Here is an 18,237-nt window from a genome sequence, read left to right on the forward strand (position 1 = left end):
AGGAGGTGCCAAATTACTTGAAGAAATTGTACAGAGTATGCAAGTAGACATGTTGGTATATCTGCCCCAGACACTTTACCAGAAGTGGGCCCCACCACAAGACTGGGCTTCCTGGGGGCTCTGGGTCTTCATGGCACTAGGACACAGAGCAGGGCTCCAACGACCGTCCGCACCACTAAGCCGCTTACCTCGAGGACAAGTTGGACAGGGCCCTGTTGAGGACCTCTGGGGTATCGTCTACAGAGGCGGGTAGGGTAGCAGCTTCCCCTCGGCCCTCACTGTCTGACGCAGTCTCTCCATCTAGCTTCACTCCCGGCTCCTGTATAGCAGAAAAACAGAAAAGGAAAAGGTCAAAAATGCCAAGTAGGATACTGAGAAACACTTGTCTGTTATAGGAGATACGTGGGAAGAGAACCAAGATGGCCTGAGGACCTGGCACGGTGAGGTGGCACAACAGATGGACTCCGCGATCCCAGCACTGCTCTGATATGCCAGGGTGGCCAGCTTTCTGCTGGAGAGAGGCGTTCACCTGCCCCTGGGGGGATGAGTAATAGCCACGATCTGCTCCACCCCCCTTGCCGTGCAGGGACTGAGGGAGAGAACATTCCACAAGACAGAAAAAGAGCTGCTCCATATCCGAGGAACACAACGGGGGATTTCATTAGGACCTGTTTCCGACCGTGCCCTACTGCAAGTATCCCAGGTTTTATTGGGCAGAAGGGTTCAGCTGCAGCCACCCAGGAAGACCCGTCCACCACTGAAAAACCTCTTCACCGACACCTAAGCTGCACAGGAGCAGCCCACAACAGGCTGTGAACTCTTGGAGCCACCACGGCAGTCAGCAGTTCTGGCCAGGCTGGTTAGGGAGCTAAGGGTCAGGCTGTGGCCCCTACACACTCCCCCCAAAGTCCACAGTGTTACTTGCAGACTTCACGAAAGCACCCCTGAAGAGGCCAGCTCCAGTTGGTGCAGAAGCCACGCAGTGCCGCACACCATGCCTGTGCTCCTCTGTCCTGTCCCCGCCACCAGCCCGGGGAGCAGCAACGCTGTGCTGTCACTCACAGAGCTGCTGTCCAGGCCCCATAAGGAAATGCCTGCAGGAACTCACCCTGCTTCCAGCCTGCGTTGGCGGGGGACAAGAGCCATGCCAGCAACAGGTTCTCTGCCCAAAGTACCAAGAAGCAGGCAGCTCTGAGCCCTCAGGACCATCCCAGCACTCAGGTCTATGTCTTAGGTCAATTTAGAATAGCTGCTATGAGACGAGGCAGAAGAAAACCTAATCACTTAGAATCAGAGCAACACTACTACTGAGTGTGGTTCAGCCCTTCGCACAGTTAAGAGCATTCCCCAAACCCGTGATGCTCACTGTCCTGTGAGGCAGGGAAGGAAAACGGGGAGATATTGACAAATGGAGAGGTGGGGGCACTGAGCAGTTCAGTGGCCCTAGATCTCCCAGTGAACCAAGTCTTCTGACCTCAGTGTAGCCGTCCCACTAGGTTTCCTTTTATTCAAGTATCTTGGAATCCAATTTATCTTTCAGTAAGAAATTCAGAACAAGGTAAACAAGAAATGGCAAAAGGATGTTTCACCATATCTTCAAAGATTTCATTCTATATGTGAGCAAACACAGAAAGTTACATATTTTAAATGGAACCATTTGAATTTCCCTGATGACTAAAAAATATATGAAACTAAGCACCATTCATGTTTATTGCAATGCCAATTGGGTATCTTCTTTTGTGAAATGTCTATCAAGTCATTGTACTGTTTTCCACTGAATTTTCTGTCTTTCTTTTTATTGATTTGTAGGAGCTTTTAAAAAAAATTCTAGAATTAAGTTCTTTGCGTGACTAATATGCTCTCCCTGCCTACTCTCACCCCGCCCTACCCTGTTGGCACTGGTCATAATGGGGACTTAGGGAGAGATTTTCATACCTGTTGTCTCTAAAGACCAGACCATGCCACCTTGTTCTCGTGACATCCCCATGTCTGGCACACAGCAGAATACTTGCTAATGAATGGAAGGGTGGAGGGGGAAGTGAGGAATTAATTCCAGATGTGATAACATACCCAGCCCTTGCCCCAACAGAGACAGCTGTTTCTAAAATTAACTTACAATGGTGATATCACAAAATAGAAAGTCTTAGCAGTTCTGGGCTGTGGAAACAGACAGCTGGCTTTGATAAAGGGTCAGGACAGGGGGGGGTATCAGTAGGATCTGAGGGAAGTGCCACAGCTTCTGGTGACAGGGCTCACTGCTGAGCCAGGTGGCTCTGTACAAGTCACCCAAAGACCTCCATACTTGAGCATCCTCACCTGACAGAATGGATCCAGAAAGGGCCTGGCAGGGAGGGGTTCCCAGAAGAGATGTAACCAAACACCTCAGAGAACTGTGTCCTACTCCACCTTCCTGAGTTGTTCTGAAACATGGCAAAGCTTCCTGGCTTACCCTCTTCAGTAAAACTGAAAGAAGACAGAAGCATTCTGAATTGCTTTCCATTTTTCCAAAACCCACACCCATTGACAACTGTCAGTAATGGGAGGTAGTGAAGCGGCATGATTATCCAGATCCAACCCTAAACCAACAGTCTCCAACACTGAGGTCTCTGGTGGCCTCTAGAAGCCACAGGGACTGAGCTCGAGCACAGCGGGCACGCACGCACACATGTGCATGCACGCACACACGCACAGAAGGCCCAGAGCAGGTTATTTTTAACTTATCCATCCTGTTGTCAAGGAGACTCACAAAGGCTGCTGGTTCCCCAGGCAGGAAGGGCAGGAAGAAGCCCAGGCAGAGTCCCTGCAGGGGAGGAGCAGGGAGCCTTCTCTGTACTGAATCTCTCAGGACCTTCCAGGCTCTTCTATGAATGTTAGTCCAGCACTGTGTCCTGCTATGTCACATGTGACTCCTCTGCTTCCTTGCTAGGAAGATGTAAACTGAAGAGAGCTATCCTAAGGTAAAAAGCAGCAAAAGGAGACAGGGATAGTTACAAAAACACTGGTACTTATTGCCCAGCTTCGGGGAACTGAGATTGGACAACTAAAAATGAATAAATGCCCTGAAGGAACAAGTCTCAATCTCCCAAAGAGATTAAATTCCTAGGTTTCACCTCTCTCTAAAAGCCACCGACTACCCAAGGCACTGAGTAAACATCACAGCCACGACCTGGAGGCACCCACTGAGCAGACAGGACACAGAAAATCACCCTCCCACAAGCTGACACAAGGTCAAGTGGAAGAACAGCACCCTGAGCCCCCTGCGCCGGCGAGGGCCCAGTCCAGGAAGACAGTGATGAGAGGGTGCAAGGCAGCCTGCTCTCTGGGCTCCAGCCCTCAGTGCCCCCAGCCCCCCATGGATATCACAAGACTGCAAGACAAGGAAATAGAAACCGAAGGGAACCTGGAGGTCCATGGTGTTCAGGCTCCTCCCCATCCTAAGGGTAAAAGCCTTCCACTTGGGTCTTGCATGCCTGAGGAGGCCACATACTGGGGGAAGAATCTTCCGTTGTGGGCCCAGAAAAAGAGAGGGACCTGGAGCCCAAGTTCTTGCCAGAAGAAAAGTGGCACATGCTGGACCAAGAGTCAGAGATGGGAGCGTGTTCCCTGGCTTGCTCCTCCAGCAGGTAGGGAGACAGGAGATGTCACAGAAGAATTTCTGTAGGAGGCAGCAGCCATCAGGGAAGGCAGGGCTCATATGCTAGCTCTGAGTTTCATTGCTCTTGGTGCAGGACTCCATTCTCTGGCATTCCTAGTAGGGAAAGGGTCCTGTACCTTGATCAGGTGTTGCGATGATCAAATGCAACATCAATGAAAACTATAAAGGGAATAAGAACTTTAAAGGCCCGCCCCAGGGCACCTGGGCAGTCTTTCCGAGGGTGGAATGGGGGAAGAACGGTGGTCATCAGGCCTTGCTGGGGACTATGTGCTACTAGGTGAGCTCAGCATCTGCCTGCTTAGCTTCCTCTTTCACACTACCACTCATCTAGCAGGCAGCCCCAACTCAAAAACAGCCCACTTCCCAAAGCTACTGTGGAAGGTGAAGTCTGAAACATAAGGGCAGGTGTATGAATGCTCTCTGAAGTGGGATGTGTGCCGCGAGATCCACTGAGGTGTGGGAGGAAATGTTAGAATTAATTTCTATTTATCTCATTTATATTTTCATTCCTGCGCATACCTCATAACGGACCTATCAGTAGATACACAAAACCTTAGTAAGTAGCTGCAAGCGGAGGCAGACTATGAAACATCATGTATGTGTCGCCCAAGGGATTTGTCAGCAGCTACGGGCTTCTTACTTCCCACTGCACTGAGCAAAGCCTGTTGGACTAATGAACCAGTGAAGTCTATCTGGTCACCCATGCAGGGACCAAAATGTCCAGACTTCCAGGCAGACAGAACCCAGTCGTGGCAGAACCCACTCTGATTTTTAGCTCACGTGCTAGGACACATGCCCCCATGGCCCTCGAAGCAGGAGCATACTAGTCTTATTCCCCCCATTCCTACACCAGGTGGTGAGTCTGAGGACCTAGCTCAGCAGCTCTGGGACCAGCACAGGGCAGCAGGGAGAAACTGTGGCAGCTTTCACACTGTCTCAGTCCAGTAACAAGGCATCCTCTCCTTCCTTTCCACCTTTTGAACTCAAGGGCCCAGAGCAGAAGTCAAGTAGAGTAGATCTTGCCTCAGATTCTGTTTCAATCGCTGGATATCCTCTCAGCCCCTTAGCCATTTTCCAAGGGGCTTATGGTGCTGTGTAAACAGGAAACAGGAGGTTGCTTTCAAAGGAAAGGGGAAAGGCTCCTTCCAAGGCCTCTTTCCTTCTGGTTCCCTTAGATTTCTACAGGGAAAGGCTGGGTGATGGAAACCTAGAGTATCTTGAGTATCAAAGGTACTCCAAGAGTTTATCAGATAACCCAAGTGGGTTTGAGCCTCAGAAGTAGTCTAACAGACTTTACGCTCAAATCTGTTCCAACAAACACGAGTTTCAGTTTAGTTTCTATTAGTCCAATGAGTCACTGACTTTAAGAATTGTGGTTCCAAATGGTTCAGCTTAAAGACATGGCTTATGTTACAGGAAGGCAATACAGGACTTAATCTGAATGCATTACGAAAACACTGCTAAATCTTTATCTGACTCCTTGGTCTTAACAGGTGTGAAAAGACTACCTTTACCTTCAGGCAGCAGACTCCTGAAGAGGCTACAGGGTGGCTCCTCTTCTGACTTCAAGTCTCTGAAGATGGCTCTACTATTTTACCTGGTGGAGATCAAGGCTCGGTGACATTTGAACCCCTAGATTAAACTAGGCCTGACGCTAAAATCTCCCTGGTCTTTAAATTACATGAGCTAATAGATTCATTTTTCCCTTTTAATGTTGCATTTACAATTAAATGAAAACTAAAACAATCTTTGTTTCTTCCTCTGCAATCATATCTTCTCTGTTCTTCATGCCCAAACTTCCTAAATGCAGTGCTTCCCAAGATTGTATTTCTATTCTTTACCCTTAGTGAGTGCTTCATTGCCATCAGCCTCTCTTCTGTGGCCCCATCTTCCATAACACCAGTTGTATCCTGTCTTCCATACCACACCACTAGTTATCAGCCTCTCAACAAGATACCTCGATGTCCAATCAGCACCTCAAACTCAAAAGGTCCAAAACTAATCACCTCTCTCCCACACACACGAGCTTTCATGACCCTAGCCTCCCTGAGATGGGTTCCATGGGAAAATGACCTCATCACTATCTCCAAATCTCCCACACTACACCTCATCAGTTCTCAAACTATGTGACCCCATCGCTACAGGTCTTTCTTTACACTCTCACTTGCTAGTACCCTCGCTGAAGTCTGCATGGCAACCCTTCTCTACGACACTGATCTCCCAATTGGTTTGTCCACCAATTCTTCCTTATCTAATGTATTCTCCACACACACCAGATTAATCTTCATAGAGCAGAGCTTGGATTCTACCCCTTCTCCACTCATTTTTGCCCAGTGAATTAAAGATAAACTTTCTCCTACTCCAGATCCTCCATAATTCACCCTCCATCCTGTACATGTTAAACGTTTCAGCCCAGCACACTGGCCCTGATGACATCCCATGCTTTCCCGTGCCCAGTCTTTCCTCCCCTCTGCTCTTTCTCCAAACCCCATCCTACAAGGCACTGAGACTTCCCTGATTCCAGTTTATAATAGGATCCCCTCCAAAAAAATGCCTCTTCTGGGCCTCCCCGGTGGCACAGCGGTTGAGCGCTGGGTTGCGAAACTGCCCGCAGCCTCTGCAGTGCCGGTTCGATACCCGGCTGCTCCCCGGCCACCGGAGGAGGGTCCCGCATGGCGCGCAGACCTCTCCTGCCCCCACTGCTCCCCTCAGCAGTGTACTTCGGTCCTTCTGCCTGCTCTGCTCCCCACTCTGGCTCTGGTGAATTCTCTCACCCTCCTGCGCTTCTGACTGTAACCAGTGCTTGTATAAATAAATAAATCTTTAATTAAAAAAAAGTAACCTTCATATTTAAAAAAAAAATGCCTCTTCTCCAAAATAAGTTAACTTTCTATCCATCTACAAATATTGCCATAGCTGGTAAAAGAGTGAATAGTATTTTATATGGCAAAAGATGTCATTAATGGGCCTCCCCGGTGGCACAGCGGTTGAGTGCTGGGTTGCGAAACTGCCCGCAGCCTCTGCAGTGCCAGTTCGATCCCCGGCTGCTCCCCGGCCACCAGAGGAGGGTCCCACATGGCGCGCAGACCTCTCCTGCCACCCGCTGCTCCCCTCAGCAGTGTATTTCGGACCTTCTGCCTGCTCTGCTCCCCGCTCTGGCTCGGTGAATTCTCTCACCCTCCCGGGCTTCTGACTGTACCCAGTGCTTGTATAAATAAATAAATAAATCTTAAAAAAAAAAAAAAAAGATGTCATTAAGGATCTTGAAAGGGGCCTTTTATCCTGGATTACTCAGTTGGGTCCTAAATGCAATGGCATGTGTCCTCACAGAGACGCAGGGCATCTAACACAGATACACAGAGGGGAAGGCACCGCTGCTAACAGAGCAGAGACACACCCACGAGTGAAGCAATGCCAACAGTCACCAGAAGCAGAAGGCCTTGAGGCCTGAATGATCCCTTAGAGTCTCAGAGTGTGATCCTGCTAACACCTTGATTTCAGCCTTTTGAACCTACTGTAAGAGAATAAATTTCTGATGATTTAAGTCACCGAGTTTGTGGTAATTTGTTAAAACAGCCCCAGGAAACTAATACCCCATTCTCACCAACTTTAGCTCTTCCAATAAAGTCCCCACTGTATGCTACACATCCTACACCTGTATAGGGTACTTTTCATAATCTAACTTAGATTTCAAGTTCCTCAAAAGGTAAGGGCTGCCCTATTCTTTGTTCACCTAGAGAACTCCTTACCATAATTATCAGTGCTTTTTTTAACTCATAGAATTTTTTTAAGTTTTTTTAATTTTTAATTTTGTGTATTATCTACAAATTAATTTTCCCCTTAAACACTGAACCACTGTAGACAATGATCAATTCATCAAACTTGACTTAGAAATAATAATCCATTCTTTTTGACAGAATTTTCTGAAACTTTGTCAAGTTTGCTTTCTTTTTATCAGTAATAGTGGCAAGAAACTAAAACCCCTTCTTTCACTGGCTGATATATTCATGAGCCCCATGCTGATTTGCTAAAGATACTAGATCAGGTTCACTGACTATTAATCAAATCCATCAACCTTTATCTACAAGTCCTAAAATAATGTTATCCCAGCATTTGTGTGGGGAAGCATTTGTATAACTCCAGTTACACAAGTACAACTAATGACTAAAAAGGGCTGCATTTTCAGTCCTTCAGGTTAAAATGATTGGGGAGGAGGGGAGCCCTTGGGAACATTCATAAAATCCAGGGTGGTAATGAGCTGTATTTCCAGACAGCAGCTAATAATATTGCCAGGAAAAAAGAATAAGTGGTAGAGTGGAAGCTTTTAGAGGCTTAAATGGTTGATTCCTGCCCTACAAAATGCACGGGTCTGCACACATTTCCACTAATTTTCCTTAAATGGGAAATGTTCCAGAGAGAGTCAGAACACATCTCTCCTTTGAGCCAACTACATTCTGAAAGGTTCCCTTCTGATGCCAATACTTCAAAGCACTACACTCGTATTAAGACATCCCTGCCTTATTCTTTTTCATGACATCACTCCCACTTGAAATTATTACCCCTTTGTCTGCCTCCCCCACTGGAACATAACGCCATATAGAAGGGTTTTTGTTTATTCACTGTTCTATCCTGATGACCCACAATACTACCTGGCACACAGACCTCCTCAGTTGTTTCTTCAAAGGGAGAAAAGGAAGGAAGACTGATTAAGGAATAACTAAGGAGTTCTCCACTTCTGAGGGTAGACTAAAATGGCAAACATAGATGTCGCACCACAAGAGCCAGCCACTTTGCACAAAATGTTCTTATCTCACCAGATTGACATCGATTTTCAGATTCCATTAAGTAGCAAGAAACGTGAAATTCTTAAGAAGGTCATAAGAATGAGCCATGAAACATCTAGGAGAACAGCGATGAAGAGTAGAATGAGAAGAAATCTCAAGCAGCTGCTGTTGTTTCCCTCCAGATTCTTGCAAAAAAGAAATACAGTACATCCCTTCTTCCAGCTGAGCTCCATGCCATGCTTATTTTTACTCTAAGCAAAGACAGACAGATGTATCAATCAAAAAAGAAATTACTCACCATCTTAATAACAAATGACACAGTAATGGCCCCTCAGTCTTCACATTGTGAACATGCTGGCCGTTGCTCTACCCAGCTCTGCTGAATGTTCAAGTTTGATGAATAAACTCTTAACACCTCCATTCTCCAGGAAACCCTGCTAATCCATGGTGAAATTTCTAGATAACCAAAACTGACTTGCTTTAAAAACTATTTTAATGTTAAGAAATGGCTACGAGGGCCTCCCTGGTGGCGCAGCAGTTGCGCGCTGGGTTGCGAAGCTGCCCGCAGCCTCTGCGGCGCAGGTTCGATCCCCGGCTGCTCCCCGGCCACCGGAGGAGGGTCCCACATGGCGCGCAGACCTCTCCTGCCGCCCGCTGCTCCCCTCAGCAGTGTACTTCGGTCCTTCTGCCTGCTCTGCTCCCCGCTCTGGCTCTGGTGAATTCTCTCACCCTCCGCGCTTCTGACTGTACCCAGTGCTTGTATAAATAAATAAATAAATCTTTAAAAAAAAAAAAAAAAGAAATGGCTACGAAATACTTGGGGTAGCAAATCTATTTAAAGATTATGCACTTCAGTGACAAAGACACCTTATTAGGACATTATCCTACATGTCTTTTGTTAAAAAAAAATTCAACTGGGTACATTTTAAAGATCTTACTGGCTTAATGCAATGATTGATGAATTGGTCAGCATTCAAATTAGTAGATAGAAAGGAGCTCTGAGGGACTGTACGAAATGAAAGACTTTTATATGCACAGGGAGTGGCAACCAGGAAATCATATGAGGCAAAAAGGCAAATCAGTTATTGTGGGATTGCTTTCCTTTAGGCAAAAACAAGGGTCTTTGGCAGATACTCTAACAAGTTCTGATCAGGAGATTCTTGAGCAACTGGTTTGAGATTCCACTTCTGGGAGAGCAGAAACTGAAATCTTGGCTTTGTGGTTTGGGGCTTAGCATAAATGACTCCATTTGGGGCCAGTTTTCTTTTCTTTTCTTTTTTAAAGATTTATTTATTTATGCATACAAGAGCTGGGGTACAGGCCAGAGATGTGGGGGGTGAGCGGATTCACCAGAGACAGAGTGGGGAACAGAACAGGCAGACTGACTGAAACACACTGCTGAGGGGAGCAGCAGGTGAGACAGGAGAGGACTGTCTCGCCATGTGGGCTTCTCTGTGGTCGGCCGGGGATCGAACTCATGCTGCAGAGACTGCGAATTGCTTCATAGTGCAGTGCTTAACCCCTTGCGCCACCTTGATTCTCCACTGTTCTTCCACCGAGGCATGCTTTAAGAACTAATGAGCGAAGTGGCTGTCTGCCCCAATCATATCTCCCTTGCCCTTGAGTACTCAGGTGTGAGAGTCCTAGATTTTCTCATCCTTCATGATTAGACCACTGGTTATCAGCTTACCTGCCTTAGGAGTATTTCCAAGCTGCCTCTCTCCTACAGAACTTTATGAAAGGTAAAGAACAAAGAAGAGCATGTTCTCAGAATGAGGCCTGAGCCAAGAATGGACAGAGCCAGTGAGAGTCCTCAGGCTCAATGCCCATGTAAGGGCTTCCAGGCATGGACTTTGTGGAACAACAGCCTACAGAGAAACAAAAATTTGCCACCTCAAACAAAACATGTGCTTGGCAAGAGGTTTATTTCATGGGAGGAGTTTGTTGCCTTTGTGCAGCAGACAGCTGGCCCCCTTTTAGAATGTGACCCCTTAACGGTTTGGGGTTCCTGGGTGCCCCTTGGTCACGTGCTAATACCCCAACAAACCTCAGCTGTTCTAACAACATTTACTTCCAGAGGTTCTAGTTGTGAGCAATGATCTTTCAAACAGTAAGGCCTGGGCATGACAGCTTGGCAGGCAGGCATTCTGGAGCTGGAGAGAAACATGCAAGCAAAGAAATGCAAGTCACACAGGGCTTTGCTGCATAGCGAGGATGGGCGTTTGTACAAACCCAGTCCAAGTCCTCTGTGACAACTCCATGCCGCCTGTGTCCCTGCAGAGTTCATTCGAATAGGGTAATGCAGAGGACGAATGCCATGAAAGCCTCCAAACCACACAACCTTGAAAGCAATGAGCAAGCATGTAACTAATACTCATAAAAAACATCCCCAGTATTAAAGGAGTATTAGAATTCACTAAAGCCACATTAATAATGAATATCAATCCTGTAAACACAAGTAAAAGGAAGTGATAAACTAGACATAAAACAAAAAGGACTGTACCTAACTTTCCAAAGAAGCAAATCCTTCCTTGTCTTAGGGAGAAGAGTACCTCAAAGGCATGGGGGCAGGGAGGGGAAGCCATTACTAGCTGTAGTAATCTTGGGAGAAATCATGTTACCTTCTGGGTCTCAGCTTTTTCATCTATAGAAACAGAAATTCCTATCTCATGGGTACTGGGAAGATAAAGTAAGGCTGGGACCTACTAGGTCTTCATATCAATTTGGTGGATCACAACATGAAAAAGTATTTTACTTGGTGCCTGAAGTCAAGTTAGTGGTTCCCCCTGGGAGGACAGCGATAAGAAGAGATCAGGAAGGAGCCTTCCCAGGTACAAATAATGTTTTATCTGGGGGCTGGCTGCAGAAATATGCTTACTTTATGAAAATTCATTCCACTGTGTAATTATAATATGGATACATTTCTGTATATATGTTATTCTTTAATAAAAAGTTTACATAAGGGCCTCCCTGGTGGCACAGTGGGTTGAGCACATCGCTGTGAAGCTGTCCACAGCCTCTGCAGCATGGGTTCAATTCCCGGCTGGCCAGGGTGATACCCACATGGCGCAGCAGCCCTCTCCTGTTGCGCCCGCTGCTCCCCTCAGCAGTATCTTCAGTCTGTCTGCCTGTTCCGCTCCCCGCTCTGTCTCTGGTGAGTCCTCTCACCCTCCTGCGCCTCTGGCCTGTACCCCAACTCTTGTGTAAATAAAAATAAATCTAAAAAAAAAAGTTTACATAAAAAGTAGGATAAAAATCAAACAGGAAAAAAATAGGGATGTATCCTATTTAGTTTCATGAAAATCATGTTTTAGCACATCAAAGCAACATATATGTGCAAACTTGTAATGAAACAAAATGTGAGAGTATTTAATTTCTGTGAATCAAGGTCCACAAAAGCCTGAATGGTCCCAAGGCAAAGCAGAGAAATAATGTTGTAAACTAAATCACCACACAAATGCTGGTTGTTATTGGGGAGCAAGAATAAGGGAGAGACATTACATCGTTGACTTTTTACAGGTGGAAAACTAAAACATACAAGAAACAAGTGTTGGAAAGGATGCAGAGAGAAGGGAACCCTTATATATTGTTGGGGCAACTATAATTTGGTATAGTCATTATGGAAAGCAATGTGGAGATTCCCCCCAAAATTAAAAATAGAAATTCCATACAATCCATTTAGCCTTCTGAGTATTTACCTTAATAACACAAAAACTAATGTGAAGGAGATATACACACCCCCATGTTCACGGCAGCCTTATTAACAATAGCCAGGAACAGGAAACAATCTTAAGTTCCCTTCAATTAACAAATGGATATTAAAAAAAATATATATATATATACACTATGGAATACTATTCAGATATAGGAAATTAAAAAATGAAATCCTGATATTTGTAACAACATGGGTGGATACAGAATGAATTATGCTTAGTGAAATAAGCCAGACAGAGAAAACAATCTCACTCATATGTGGGATATAGAGAAAATAATATATGAATGAATATATGGATGAACTAAATAAAACAAAAATAAACTTTGAAACTATTAAAAATATATGTACCACCTCTGTGGTACAAGCACATTGTAAATGACATGCTTCTCCCATTCATTTACATTTGAGACTTATATACACCTGGATAGCCTCACTTAAGGAGCTTTCTTACTTGTCTTCATAATCAGGAGGAAGAAAGTCAACCAATAAAAGAAAGTTTCTTCGTGAAGGCTAGTTCTTACTCCAGTTGAAAGAATTTCCAAACAATAATAACACTGAAGATCACCAAAACAAACAGGAAATGCTGCTATTTCCTAGTTTAAACCAGAAACCACAGCACATAAGCAATCAAAAGGCTGCAGTCTGTGCCAAACAAAAAAAATTATTTTCCCCAATTATCAAGCAACAGGTGGAATTATTTGGAGACAAAAGATTAAAAGGGAAAGAATTTCAATTCAGTGGTTCATCATTCCCCTATGCCCAGAGCTTTCGACACATGGGAAAAAGTTAAAATATGCTTGCCTCAGAATCCTCATCACTGATATATTTTTTAAACATTGCATTATTTTAAATGTTAATAAGTTTTAATATTGATTTTTAGTATAGTAGCTATTTTTAGTAAATTTTAATCTAAATAAAACTTAAATTTCACTTATTTTATTTATGAACCTAAATAGGAATTGTAATTTGTTTAGCACCTAAATGTTTAAGAGTTGAAGGGAGTTTTTTTGGACAACAAGAAAGGCCTATTTATTGACTATTCTGCTGGAGAGTAGGGATTGAGATGGGAGAGGCCTCAATTGAAGTTCTCACTTGATATTCTGTAGTACATATCTGTGTATCTGTATTTCTGTGCATATTTGTGTATCTGAACCACTTAGTTTTACAATCCTTTAAATTTCACAAATTCCAAACAGTTTTTAACAAAAGATCAGGATTGACAATAAGCACATCATATGGTAACACAGCATGGGACTTCAGTACTAAAAATAAATACTGGCATGGGTATATTTTCTTCTTGCTCCACAAGTCTACCCGCTAAGCTCAACCAGAGGCCTGATTCTCACTGCCCAACCCATTGGTAATTTTCACAACTGACTTCGCAGTACTCAACCTTATGTGCTAGAATAGCCAAGTCGACGGCCAAGTCAGCAAGAGACCGTGCCTTGCAGCGTTGCCTACTTATTCCCCGGACAGTCAGTTTTGCCACCCTGCCAGAAGGTCCCATGACGGATCAACACGTCTTTACTGACTCATGTGAGAAATAATAGAAATCTAAGACAAGAAGCCCAACTACAGAGAAGAGTGGCTGCTGAGGACATAGCACCTGACCAGGATGTGGACAATTTCCACAGAAGCCTGGAAAAGGGAAGGAGATGAAGACACGGGATGCAGGAGTCACGAGGCGTTCCACCGAGGAGGATGGGCCTCAGTGGGGCTCTGTGCCCTGCAGGCCTCACACTCATGTCGCCCCTATGCACCTGCTTGCAGCCTGCAGACCACAAGGAAACACACAGCCACTATAACCACCTCCTCTCTCCAAGACTGACGCAGAGCAAGGTGAGGGCCCCTGAACCCCTCTCCCCACCCCACATTGTTAGCTAACCCTAAAATGCTCACAGGTCGTCCTCTGGTGTCAGGGGCTCTTTGGTCAAATCATGGAAGAAAAGTGAATGGGGAGAACAGAAGGCCAAGAAAACAGAGTGACTAAGGCAAAATGCACGAAACTCAGATTCAGCCCACTATGGGGATCAAAGTCTAACTTGAATTTTAGGCATTCTGGCTCATCCCTGTGAAACCAGAGCCCATATTTCTAGATACATAACACAGGTGGCAAGTCGGTCACTGCACAGTCAGGCCTGGTAATACCATCACAGTCTGCTGAGCAACACCCCCAGACCCAATCCCCTCTCGGCTGTCACAGCAGCATCTCTGTGAAAAATGGATGATCACTTCAAAAAAATCCTTTAGGAATAATACCACAGTTTAGCTCCTTCAAATTCTTTACAGATACTTTTTTAAACGAGAAGCTATAAATCAGTAAGAAAAATATGAACATGCCAAGAGAAAAATCAGCAGAAAAAGAAATTTGCCAGATACAAAACAAATATAACTTGTATACTCAAGCTCACTAACAACCAAGTAAGAAAATGGCCATGAGAGATTCATTTTCTCACTTCAGATTGAATGAATAGATGAAAAAAATATTCACTGTGGGGCCTCCCCTGGTGGCGCGGCAGTTGAGCGCTGGGCTGCGAATCTGCCCGCAGCCTCTGTAACACCGGTTCACCAGTTCCATCCCCGGCCGCAGGAGAGGGTCCCACATGGCGCGCAGACCTCTCCTGCCACACCTGCTGCTCCCCTCAGCAGTGTATTTTGTCAGTCTGCCTGTTCTGCTCCCCGCTCTGGTGAATTCTCTCACCTCTCATGCCCCCCATCCCCCGCACTTCTGACTGTACCCAGTGCTTGTGTAAATAAATAAATAAATCTTAAAAAAAAAAAAATTCACTGTGGACCAGGGTCGGAGAAAACCAGTACACTCATAGTGCTCATAGAAATGTAAATTAGTACCACCTTTCTGAAAGGCCAGGTAGAGATATGTATTGAGCCTTCAAACGGTTTACATCTCTTCTGACCTAGTCATACTATGTTGAGAAAAATCCCCTCAATGAAATCCACAGAAACACATAACTTATATAAGGATGTCATCACGGTATTATTTACAAGAAGAAACAATCTTGGGCCTCCCCGGTGGCACAGCGGGTTGAGCGCAGCGCTGTGAAGCTGTCCGCAGCCTCAGTAGCACGGGTTTGATTCCCAGCCAGCCAGAGGATACCGACATGGCGCAGCAGACCTCTCCTGTCTTGCCCACTGCTCCCCTCAGCAGTGTATTTTGGTCTGTCTGCCTGTTCTGCTCCCCACTCTGTCTCTGGTAAGTCTTCTCACCCTCCCGTGCCTCTAGCCTGTACCCTAGTTCTTGTACAAAAATAAATAAATCTTTAAAAAAAGAGAGAAACAATCTTTATGTTCAACCATAGAAGATTGTGCCATTCTGTGTTTAACAAAGATGGGGGGAAATATCAAGTTGTCTTTTTAAAACCATAGGAAAGAGATTAGCAGGATGTGATGAAAATGTTAATAGCAGTTACATTCTGATAATGAAATGAAAGGTATTGGAATTGTTTATGTGCTCCTATCACCTCCACATATTCCACAAATCAAGTATTGATTCCATATTGCTTAGGTGTATCTAAGCTCACTCTGAGGTGACATGTTTTTGGGCTTTCCCCTAAACTCATTGGCATGGCCTTCAGGCCTTCCTTCCCATTGCACATTCAGACACCTGGACCATTCTCAATTCTCAGTCCATCTTTGCAGAAACAGTCCTCTTCATCCAGCTCAAAGGGCATCACCCCCAAGCCCTTTCCTCCATCTCTGCTCAGGCACAGCTAAATACCTCAGTATAAGCGAGCACTCAAGTCACATAGAGATGAATATACAAGGCACGATGTGTTGTGAAGGCTACAAATCCTGGGCCAGATTCCCCTGAATGGGAAGGGTGCTCAAGAATTACAAAATGTCCTGGTTTTCTGCTCTCCTTTTGATCCCCTGGACACCAAATGTCTTCAACTTCCAATGGTGGCACACTCTAGCATTTTGGATATTTTTAAGACATAAGAAATATAATATCTTGCGTTAGAACACCAAATCCAACAATCAAGATACTTCTTTCCTGAGTTAGAAGAAACAAGATGGCTAACCACTGCTCCAAGGGCTTAAGCAGGACCCTCCAAAACAAAGAGATGTCACTTGTCTGATGAAAAGAACTTAGGAAAGGCTGACAGCTTTGGGGGGAAAATGGCTCTTCTGTCAAGTTTTCTAAATAGCTACTCCCCAGTGGCACACTTTCAAGAGACCACTATGTGCAAATTGGAAATTCTCTGTACAGAGAATTCTGTGAAACAGATAAGAGACAGAAATGGCAACTGTTCAAGAGAAAACTGGGTGTTTGGATGACATTCCTCTGAGAATATAAAGTTCCCAGGCCCTCGCTTTCCCAAGAGCTGACATCAGCCCAAACACAGTGAGAACCAAATTGTAGTGGGCGATTCTATTAACAGTAGACAAAATCAGCAATGAAAGGGGTCTCCGGGCTTCTACAAGCTACCTTCACACTCAAAACACAATGGATAACTAAAAACCTACAGTTTAAGACAGAGAATGTTTATGATTTATGCCTTCAGTTAAGCCCAAGGGAAAAAATGGCTAGAGGCGATCAGAACACTGCCTACTAGCCAGTCACCCTGAACCTGTTGACAATTGCAACCTAATGAGGCTATTTCTCAACTTCATCCTTTCATTATTTTTCCACCAAGAGCCTATTGTTTAAAAGGATGACTATTACTGTTCTGAAGACTGTATTCATTCATTAATAACTAATTCATTTCTCCAAAGAGAAGTGCCCAGTGGTGCTAAGAGCCTAACCATGTATCCTTGTTAGGCCCTTCATGCAGTAGGACAGCTGGGTTTCAATGCCAGCCTTGCCAGTAGCTGTACCACACCCAGCAAGATAAGATGCTGCTCCAACAGGGAGGGAACACACATTTCTGTTGCAGTGACAGGAATAGGGTACATAAACAGTGACAACTTTTATCCAAAATCCTCTTGCAGCACCATTTCTGACTATGTTCAACAGTTCATTTATATACAAGTTCATAAGAATTCAAGATCATCACTTTAGTAATTCTTGATTATTTTCCTACATCTTTGTTAATATTCGGATAGTACTTGTCTTCTCCCCTCAGGTGTGATCCCTGTAGTTCTCCCACCACCACAGCCCTCATGATCCATTACCATTGCCCCTTGTGCTCTTCCCTCCCTTGTTTTGTTGAGTTTTTTTTAAAGATTTATTTATTTATGCATACAAGAGCTGGGGCGCAGGCCAGAGATGTGGAAGGGTGAGAGGACTCACCAGAGACAGAGTGGGGAACAGGACAGGTGGATCTACTGAAATACACTGCTGAGGGGAGCAGCAGGAGAGACAGAAGAGGTCTGCTGCGCCATGTGGGTCACCTACCTAGCCAGGGATGGACCTTGTGCTGCAGTGACTGTGGATAGCTTCATAGTGCTGTGACTTAATCTCTTGCGCCACTAAGGAGGCCCCCCTCCCCTGTTTTGACCCCTCTTCCTTCCCCTCCCCTGCTGGATGCCTCAGATCTATGCTAAGCTGGCAAGTTTGTCTTTTTCCTGACCCTTTGTTTGGTCTCCCTACATCCCAGTGAAACCATCTGATATTTATCTATTTCCTTCTGACTTATTTCACTTAGCATAATCCCTTTCCAGTTCCATCTGTGTTGCTGCAAATAGCATGAGTTTAGCTTTTTTGATCAAGATCAGAATTTTAGATAACAATTACTTCTTTGTCCTATAGAGAGATCAAAAGATATACTGATAAATTAGATGATAGGGGACATGGACCTCTACTTTTTAAAATGTGGTGCTAGACATACTTGGGAACAAGGAGTTTTCTATTTATTGCAGTTATGCACCAGACACCAAAAGATCCTTAAGGCCTGTGCCTTGAGGGTTCTTCCAAGGAAGAACAGGCAACCGGCAGTGCTCAGCATTGTAACCGCTTCCTTCCCATTCCCAAACTTGCAAAACAGTGCTTTTTCTTTTGGCCTCACTGTCAGTGAATCAGTGGCCTGGCCACCATTAGAGGAGACCCTCAGGAACCACAACCAGGCTCATCTACTCTGTTCCCCCCAGCTTTTCCTCCTCATTGCTATCCAGACCCGCCGACT

The 18,237-nt window shown here is 45.0% G+C and overlaps 1 protein-coding gene across 1 annotated transcript in view; it reads right to left on the reverse strand.

Annotated features, from left to right (window-relative positions):
* CDS2 (CDP-diacylglycerol synthase 2) overlaps positions 1–18,237 on the reverse strand; it is a 51,206-nt gene that overhangs the window by 19,511 nt on the left and 13,458 nt on the right. Inside the window, exon 2 of the mRNA XM_037495021.2 lies at positions 189–319. Coding sequence (XP_037350918.1) covers positions 189–319 — 131 coding nt within the window. The remainder of the gene's footprint in view (positions 1–188; positions 320–18,237) is intronic.

Source organism: Talpa occidentalis, unplaced genomic scaffold (genome assembly GCF_014898055.3).
Source record: "Talpa occidentalis isolate TD23 unplaced genomic scaffold, MPIMG_talOcc4v2.1 talOcc4.10, whole genome shotgun sequence".
NCBI lineage: Eukaryota > Metazoa > Chordata > Mammalia > Eulipotyphla > Talpidae > Talpa > Talpa occidentalis.